At 50.2% G+C, this 9020-nt stretch overlaps 1 protein-coding gene across 1 annotated transcript; it reads left to right on the top strand.

Annotated features, from left to right (window-relative positions):
- Window positions 1-2259: 2259 nt before the first annotated feature.
- Window positions 2260-8348, top strand: FABP6 (fatty acid binding protein 6). Its single transcript, XM_040239480.1, has 4 exons — window positions 2260-2386; window positions 3549-3724; window positions 5451-5540; window positions 8224-8348. The coding sequence occupies exons 1-4, from the start codon at window positions 2320-2322 to the stop codon at window positions 8275-8277; spliced, it is 387 nt and encodes a 128-aa protein (XP_040095414.1). The 5' UTR covers window positions 2260-2319; the 3' UTR covers window positions 8278-8348.
- Window positions 8349-9020: the final 672 nt, after the last annotated feature.

The following is a 9020-nucleotide window of genomic DNA, read 5'->3' as shown; positions in this document are numbered from 1 at the left end:
AATTCTCATATTCTCTAGATAGGAGTGTAAACTGTTCTAGTATAGATATAGTTTTAACTCACATATAAGTTTACATATAACTTTAGGTACAAAATCCCTTTGTTCTAGGAATTGCATGTCTAGGAATTCATCCTTAGCAAATAATCTTAGTAAATAAGCTGATATGTACACCAAGGGGAGTGAATGAGAATTTTGTCTCAGAGTTATTTATAACAGAAAAAGATTGGGAACAACCTAAACGCCCAGCAATAGTTACATAAATTGTGAAATATACATACCATAGAATGTGGTATACCTTTATGTAATGATACACACATATACTTACATCATTACATAAAGAATACATGACAGAACAATATAATCTTATTTACAGAAGAAAGTATAGGTATTCACTTAAAAGTCTGAGAGGACAGATACCAACTGTTATCAAGGACATCTCTGCCAGAACTGTCATTTGCTCTGAATTATGAAATTTTAATATATATAGTTTAGCATCAGAAAATCCAAGATGGGTGGAGGGGAGACAGTATGGGTATGTATTGATGTTGTTATTTTCTAAATACGACTCTTGGCTGGGGTAAGGAATTCTAAAATTGAAAATTGTAGATTTGCAGAATGTGGCAAAACTGGTTTCATCAGTTCAGAAACCACTCAGTCCCAGGTCTAGGGTTAGCAACTGTGGTGAATTCTGCTTTGCATATAAATGATGCGTATTCTGCTGCTAAGTCGCTTCAGTCGTGTCCGACTCTGTGCGACCCCATAGACAGCAGCCCAGCAGGCTCCCCCATCCCTGGGATTCTCCAGGCAAGAACATTGGAGTGGGTTGCCATTTCCTTCTCCAATGCATGAAAGGGAAAAGTGAAAGTGAAGTCGCTCAGCCGTGTCCGACTCTTAGCGACCCCATGGACTGCAGCCTACCAGGCTCCTCTGCCCATGGGATTTTCCAGGCAAGAGTACTGGAGTGGGGTGCCATTGATTCTAAGGGACTCTAAAAAAAAGGAGACAGATGCAAAACTTTCTTTAATAATAATAAACATGAGAGCCTTTGTAAGTGCTTCATACTTTGCATGGCCAATCTATCTGATCCGGAGAGCAGTCCCATGAGACAGGCTGGGCAGGAGTTATCACGAGGAGATGGAATCCTTGAGTGTGAAGTGGTGTCAGAGTCAGAACTGAGACAAGGGGACTTCCCTGGTGGTCCAGTGGTTAAGAATCTGCCTTCCAATGCAGAGGACACGGGTTTGATCCCTGGTTGGGGAACTAAGATCCTGCATGCTGTGGGGCAACTAAACCTGTGTGCCACAACTACAGAAGCTGTGCCTTACAATGGAGATCCAGCACAACCACAGAAGAACAGGGACAGGAAGTTGGGGCCGGATGCCTGGCCCTCCCAGTTGCTTAGCTGGAACAGACTGAAATTTGCCACACTCCCAGCCCATGCCAGGCACATAGCTGGTCTCTAGGGCAACTGGCACTGCCTCCTCCAGTTGGCTCCCTGGCTTGTGGGCTACACTCCATGGGTGCAGATGATCACACCATCTACACCCATCTCATGCCTGTGCTTCTGCAAGTGTTCTTTGCTACAGACAAACTCACTGTTTCCTTTCTTGGTGGCTCTACCCAACTTCATCACATTGTTCCCTCAATTTACAATGTTATCTGCCTCTTCCAACCTTACCACTTCTCTAAACATCCAAATTCTTTCAAGACCTGTATTAAATGCCACTTGCTATGCAAAGCTGCACCAGCCAGCTGGACCCCACTGCTTCTTCCCCAGATCTGTGTGTCGCAGGACATATCCCATCCTGCTTGCATGAGGATTCTTTGCAGGTGTGTTTTGACGCTGGACCAGACTGGAAGCGTTTTGGGGAAGAGGGTATGTCTCACTGTTTCCTCAGTGCTGGCCACACACTGAGGTACCCGACACATTCTGGTCAATGAATGTGGGGGTGACTGAGTAAAGGAGGGATGCTAGGAGCATGGATGGAGGGAGGACATGGATGGATGGATGGAGGAGGGCTGGGCAGAGATGGATGATCACTCAAACCCTGCAGCAGAGCCATCCCTAGCCTTGCCAATGGTAATAGGATTCCAGCCAGGAAGTCCCCAGGGTGAATAACCTCAGGGTTTTTGCTCCTCCACGTCCTGCCCACATCATAAAATTGTAAGTGCTTCCTCTTCATGGGTGGGAAGAAGTGGGGTGACTTTGGGGCTGAGCCTCAGCATCCAGAAGGGTTTATAAGCTGAGGCACCAGGTCCCTCAGCACCACAGCTCTTCCTTCTCATCCTTTGCTCCTGAGGCTCCAGCTCTTCAGCAGTATGGCCTTCACTGGCAAGTATGAGATTGAGAGTGAGAAGAACTACGATGACTTCATGAAGCGCCTGGGTGAGTGAGCTCCTGAGAGCACCTTCCTGGGGTTGGGCGTCACAGCCAGCTCTGCACAGGGAACCCAAAATCCATGAGGCTCAGAGAATTTGAGTGACTAGTGCAAGGTCACAAATCTAGTAATAGGTGAGATGGAGAGTTGATTGGCTTATTCATTCAAACATTTATTGAATGCTTGCTATATGCATGGGCCAACCTCATGTTACTGATGGGGCATTTCAGCAAGAACGGCTCACGGTTACGCATCAGTGCCAGAGGTCATGAGACCCCCCCTCCCCCAGGAGCCAAGGATAAGATGATGAGTGATGTCACCACATCCTGCCTGGGGAGAGGTGACAAAGGGGTGGGAACATAGATACCAGGGTTGACAAGCTACTTGTTCACGCCATCATTCAGCAAACAAGGGCCTCTTACAGTGTTAGGCACCATGGCCGGAGATCAAACACCCCACTCTTGTGACTACTCGATTTGTAACACTGGTTGAGAGGAACCAAAGAGACGGTGGACTTGACGACCCTGCAGAAATCTTGGTGTGTCAGCCAAGTGTGAGGGATTGCAGCGGTCTAGATTCAGAGGACAGCCACGGGGGACCTGGGCCCCACCTGGGCCCAGGTCGGAGAGGGCCCCCAAGAGCAGGGGCCTGGGGCCATGGGGAGGAAAGAGCCCTTCTGAGTCAAGTACTGGGACTGGCTCTGAAGGAACAGGGACCTGGCTTCACTTACAACAGTCTAGTTGCAGGGATCCGTATCTGTAAAACAAGAGCATCAGAAGACAGTCTTGCAGGTCTCATTCATTTTAGGACTTTGTGAGCTTGGGAAATTTCTAGCATACTACTTTCTAGTAGTACAGTAGTAAATTTCTAGTATAGTATAGAAGAGCAGCTATTATTGTCAACTCCATGCCAGGAGTTTTATCAGACATAATCACTGTCATTTAATCCCTGCAACAGTCCTGTGAAATGGGCCTTATTATTCCGTTTGTGGATGAAAACCCTGAGCCTTAGAGAGATAGTAACTTGCCCAAGCCACATGGCTCATGACAGAACTGGGGCTTGTGCTCTTGACTGTCAAACTAACCTGCCATGGGTGAAGCAACCTCGTGCCCAAAGCCACAAGTTGTAGGCAGCTCTTACACGGCCACTCTGCTTGTTCCCGGGGCCCAGGGCTCTCCAGCGACACGATTGAAAAGGGCCGCAATTTCAAGGTCATCTCGGAGATACAGCAGGACGGGCAGAACTTCATCTGGTCCCAGCACTACCCTGGGGGCCACTCCATTTCCAACAATTTCACCATTGGCAAGGAGACCGAGATGGAGACCGTGGGAAACAAGAAGTTCAAGGTGAGAGCCTGCTAGCTACCCCGCCCTCCTTCCCCAGGCCTCTGGCTGACTTCTTGGCTCCCACCAAGTCCCCTGGGGCTGCTCCCTAAGCTGAGGCTTCTTCTGAAGTCTGTGAGTGAGTGCTAAGTCGCTTCAGTCGCATCCAACTCTTTTATGACCCTATGGACTGTAGCCTGCCAGGCTCCTCTGTCCATGGGATTCTCCAGGCAAGAACACTGGAGTGGGTTGCAATGCCCTCCTCCAGGGGATCTTCTGACCAAGGGATCAAATCCAGGCCTCCCGTGTCTCCCACATTGGCAGGTGGGTTCTTTACCACTAGCACCACCGGGGACACCCTTCTTCTCAAGTCTAGTCTACAGCATTAAGAGCCTGAGTTACTTGGCAATTTAGCCATTCTTGGTTTTTAATGATACATCAATAATGGACACAATATTGGTGATAAAAATTGTTCCCATCTGCCAAATCCTTCACACATATATCCTGGACACTAGCTGGATCTGTCCCACATCTTAATGCAGGTAAGCCTGTGAGGTCACTATAACTACTGCCCCACTTTACAGATGAGGGAGTTGGGCTGAGTCTTGTGATTAAATAGCTGCCTGGATCCCACAGCAAAGCTGGGCCTGCACACTCAGGCAGTCTGGTTCCAGAGAGCATAACCACATTTTTATGCTGCCTGTAGTGTGACCTAGAGATTAATCTTGCCCAGGCCCTAGAACTAGACTCATCTGGGTTAGAAACGGCAATCATGGGTAGCAAAGAAGCGAAAGTTGGCTGTTTATCCCCTTCCTACCCAGAATGGCCCCTCAGGTCTTCCACCCAGCCCATGTCCCCTCTGTAGCCCCCAACCCTGACCAAGAAAGTACTCTGCTCCTCAGATTGCCAGGGGAGGAAGATAAGCAGTCATAATATTGATATGCTGCCACTTGGGTATTTTAAAAATTTAACAACTTCTCACGGTGTCTTTCAGTTTCAGCACATATTGACTTACCTTATTCTTTTCTTAATGGTGGTATAGTGTCCAACGGTATGGAAATGCTAGTCAGCATTCCCTCATTAATAGATATTTAAGCTATTGACTGGCGGATAACGTAAGTTGAATATTTAGGTTGTTCACTGTTACAAACAATGCTGCAATCAACGCTCTCGGATGACATCAGGATCACTTAATAATGATGATCATAACAGATTTTGCAGCTAACAAGGAGTGCTCAGCAGGGAGCCAGGCGCTGCTCTAAGCACCTTACACATATCATGTGTGACTGTTCAGAAACGTCTGACTCTTCTAGGGAACCTTCCTGACCTCAGGATCGAACCCTCCCCTTCTGAATTGGCAGGCAGAGTCTTTGCTTCTTCACTGAACCACCCGGGAAGGCCACGTATATGACAGTAAATCATTTAATCTTCACAGTAACCCCATGGAGTAGGTGCAAGTACCATCCCCATCACTGAGATGAGAAAACTGAGGCACAGGAAGGTCCAGTGACTTGCACAGATTATCTGTGTCTTTGGATGTATGTAATCACATGTCTTTGTTGGTGGTGGTGTTCTGTTGCTCAGTCGTGTCCAGCTCTTTGCGATCCCATGGGCTGCAGCATCACAAGTCTATAGGACACATTAATTCCTAGAGGGGGCTGCTGGGGCTGGAGGCAGGTCCATTCCCCTGAGGGCTGGTCTGCATTTGTGGGGGCTCTGCAGCTCAGGCTACCTTTTGCTTTTCTTTCAGGTCACCGTGAAGATGGAGGGTGGGAAAGTGGTCGTGGACTCCGCCAACTACCACCACACTGCAGAGATTGTGGACGGCAAGCTGGTGGAGGTAAGTGTCCTGCTGGTTCCCACATAAAATAGAGGACGTTCTTCTGCCTGAGAGGCGGGCCTCTGGGAAGCTGGCTTTACAGGCATGGGCTCTGTGCTGATCGCTGGATGCACAGGACTTCATCTGACCTTCACAATCACGCTGTTAGGTAAGGATTTTTATCCCCATTTGGCAGGTGAGCAGACTGAGGCACGGGGTGACTAAGAGATTGGCCAGAGGGCACAGAGCTTTCTTGACAGAGCAGGAATTTGGTGTTAGGCGCCAGACTCCAGTGCCCGCACTCAGCCACCTCAGGGGCACAAGTCTGGACTTCCCAGAGTATCAATGAAGCAGGGAGTCCTGGTGGGCCCTGCAAACACAGCTGCCACTCCCTCACTTCCATGAGGGACTTCAGGCCCTGAATGCTGTATCTTCTGGTGTTTCAACAGAAGCTGGAAATTGGCACTTTAAGTGAAATTTCCAGACTAGCCAATATTGGCAACTAATTAAAAGATTTAAAAAAAAATGTTGGCGGGGCCAACTCACACACCTGTGGACTGACCCCTCCCACAGGCCGTTTCCTCCTCCAGGGGATCATCCTGACCCAGGGATTGAACCCTCGCCTCCTGTGTCTCCTGCACTGGCAGGCGGGTTCTCAGTAAACACAGGTCGGAGGTGCTCCACCCCCCATCCAACTCTTCCCCCGGGGGCTCCAGAGTTTCCCTAGGTGAAGGAAACGGATGTGAGGTGACGAGAAAAAGGAAGATGCTTCGACATGTCAGTCATTTCCTCCTCATGACCCTAGGTCTTGGGCTAGAGTCCCCCCCAGGGGAGGTCGGGGCTGTCCTCCCCAAGCCTCTCCAGGAGGACGTGCTGAGGGAGGCAGGGTCTGCCACCCTCATTCCTCTCTATCTTGCAATCTCTTCCCCGTTTCCTTGTTTCCTCGCCCAAGTCCAGTCTACAGAAAAGCAGCACGTGGCTCCGGAGGCCCGATGCCCTCACATTACTCCCATTTTACAGAGAAGCCTCAGAGGCTCAGAGACATAGGCAACTTGCCCAAGGCCACACAGCTAGTCTGTGGGGGAGGTAGATGAAACTGGCTGATTTCTAAACTCTGCCTGCTCTTCCCAGGCCATGGGTCTTCTTTCCCTCCTTTCATTTCAGTTAAAAAGAAAACTATAGTGTTTTAAAATATGTCTGTGTACATATATGTATAGCCACATATACATGCATATATATATACGGCACAGGCTTCTCCAGTGGCTCAGCAGTAAAGAATCCTCCTGCCAATGTAGCAGATGAGGGTTTGATCCCTGAGTTGGGAAGATCCCCTGAGAAAAGGAAATGGCAATCCACTCCAGTATTCTCGTCTGGAGAATCCCATGGACAAAGGAGCCACGCGGGCTATAGTCCATGGAGTTGTAGAGTCAGACACAACTGAGCAACTAAGCACAGGCACGAGCATTGTTTTCTGGATGGAAATTGACTTCTTGGATAATCTGATGAAAGCTAGAGGACACTGACTCCCAGAGGCAGAGCTCCCCAGCCTGTGAGGGGTTCAGGAAGAACCCAGGGCAGAGCCTGTGAGGGGTACAAGGAGAATCCAGGGCAGAAAGAAGCACATCTGTGCCCGACAGGAGAACTCATCTTCCCAAAAGAAACAAATGTTCCCTAATTCCTGGGGACACCTGACCATGGAGCCTGTACGGTGTGAGCAATGCCCAGAGTTCATGGCTATTACACACATACACACACACAGGCACAAGAAGGCACACACACACACAGGCACAAGAATGCACACAGACATGTGCACATGGACAGACTAGGTACCAGAGAGAAGCTGTCTTGGTCGCATATGTGCTCCCATCTCTGGAGACCCAGAATTATTCTGGACACCTTCCTCCTTCTCCACCCACAGGGATGCATTCTGTGAGCTTCCCTCTTCCCAGCTCCACCCACCACCAGCACCCCTTCTCTCATCACTCCTCCTCTAGATAGAGCCCTGGCCTCCCCCTCTACTCCATCCTCCATCCACCCCATATGAAAATCACACATCACTTTACTGCTGCCCTTAGGCTAAACTGCTTCCACAAAATTCCATTTGCCACCCGTCCCCTCCCACAAGAAAGCAGCTCTCCTCTGCTAGGCATCAGGACCAACTGATGCTATGACCACATCCAATGACAGCGTGTCTTGGATGAGCCCAGGGTGCTGCACACAGCGGGCCTCTGCTGAATAGCATCCTCTTTTCAGCCTTTTCCACAAAACCTTACACTTCCTAAGGGCAGAGACTGTATCTCCTCATCACTGAGCACAGGGGGAAATGCTAAATGGTATAGAGGGTGAGCGTGGCCTTCCTCCTTAGAGGGGTGACTGACTTCTCTAACCTTTAGCTTTCTCATCTGTACAATGGGGCAAGCTCAGTGTTGGGGGGAATGTGACTGGCATGGGTGAAATGAAACGGATGGATAAGTGGAAGTTTATCCCAAGAAAAGTCACGTGGTGCCAACATGTTAGCACTTTAGCCACATAAAAGTGAACAGAGTGAGCCTTGCAACAAACTGGGAACCAGAGGCCCAGAGAAGCAGTGCCACGGGCTCACTCCCATCAGGGCTGGGACTAGAGGACAGTCTACCTTCTCTAGGCCCCATGGTCACCTTGGGCTCCCTGCACTGACTCCCTCTGTTCGGGCTGTTTCTTCCAGGTCTCCACCCTTGGAGGCGTGACCTACGAGCGCGTGAGCAAGAAGGTGGCCTGAGCTGGCCCGAGTTGGCGGGTAGGGCTCCGCGGGGGCCATAAAGCCGTATCAATAAAGCTGGTCTAACAAGACTTTCTGCTCGTTCCAGAACCTCTCTTTGTTCTCTAGTGTCTTAGGGCAGTTCTGGCTGGTGGAGATGGGAAACCCCTGCAGATGGCTGTGCAGGCTACACCTTGGCCCTGAGGTCCCTGTGGGCCCCATGTCACCACAGAGACTTGGGGTGTGGACAGGTGTGGACCTAAGACCCCTGGCCCCAGAGAAAGGGCACAGATGGTGCTCGAGAGGCGTGGTGGGCACATCTCTGTGGTCCCTGCCGCTACCTGCCACCCACACTCAGGGTGGAGAGATCACTCTTTCTCAAGAGACAAATGTCCCCTGGGAGGGGTGACACACTGACTCTCAGATGGGCCACAAGAAAGTGTATCAGAAGCAGGGGGCAGGACTGGTGATTCCCTGGCAGGACTCGCTGCTGCTGGGCGCCGAGGCTGCACAGACACTGGGATGGACGCACCAGCCAGGAACAGTGCTTCAGCGTGGCTGGGGTTCTCTGCTCATTCACTGCGGAGTCCTTCCTTTGGGCCTCAGTTTACCCACTGGTACAAGAGAGGGGCCAGGAGGACCAATGAGGGACTGAGGAGAAATGGGAGTCTATGCGATGACAGAGGGGTTATGGGTGTGCCAGGCAGGAACTGAAACGTCATGGATTGAACTAGCAGGGCTTGGATGGGGGCCCAGGGAGGAAC

The sequence above is a fragment of the Oryx dammah genome, unplaced genomic scaffold (assembly GCF_014754425.2).
Source record: "Oryx dammah isolate SB20612 unplaced genomic scaffold, SCBI_Odam_1.1 HiC_scaffold_5, whole genome shotgun sequence".
In the NCBI taxonomy this organism is placed as follows: domain Eukaryota; kingdom Metazoa; phylum Chordata; class Mammalia; order Artiodactyla; family Bovidae; genus Oryx; species Oryx dammah.
Note: the sequence above shows the minus strand (reverse complement) of the source record. Positions and strands in the feature narration are given on the sequence as shown.

What these genes read in the sequence shown, in the direction of transcription:
- FABP6 (XM_040239480.1), top strand. Translation starts at nt 2,320, where the DNA reads ATGGCCTTCACTGGCAAGTATGAGATTGAGAGTGAGAAGAACTACGAT. An exon ending in TGACTTCATGAAGCGCCTGG is followed by an intron (nt 2,387 to 3,548) that starts GTGAGTGAGCTC and finishes CCCGGGGCCCAG; the next exon opens with GGCTCTCCAGCGACACGATT. An exon ending in TGGACGGCAAGCTGGTGGAG is followed by an intron (nt 5,541 to 8,223) that starts GTAAGTGTCCTG and finishes TGTTTCTTCCAG; the next exon opens with GTCTCCACCCTTGGAGGCGT.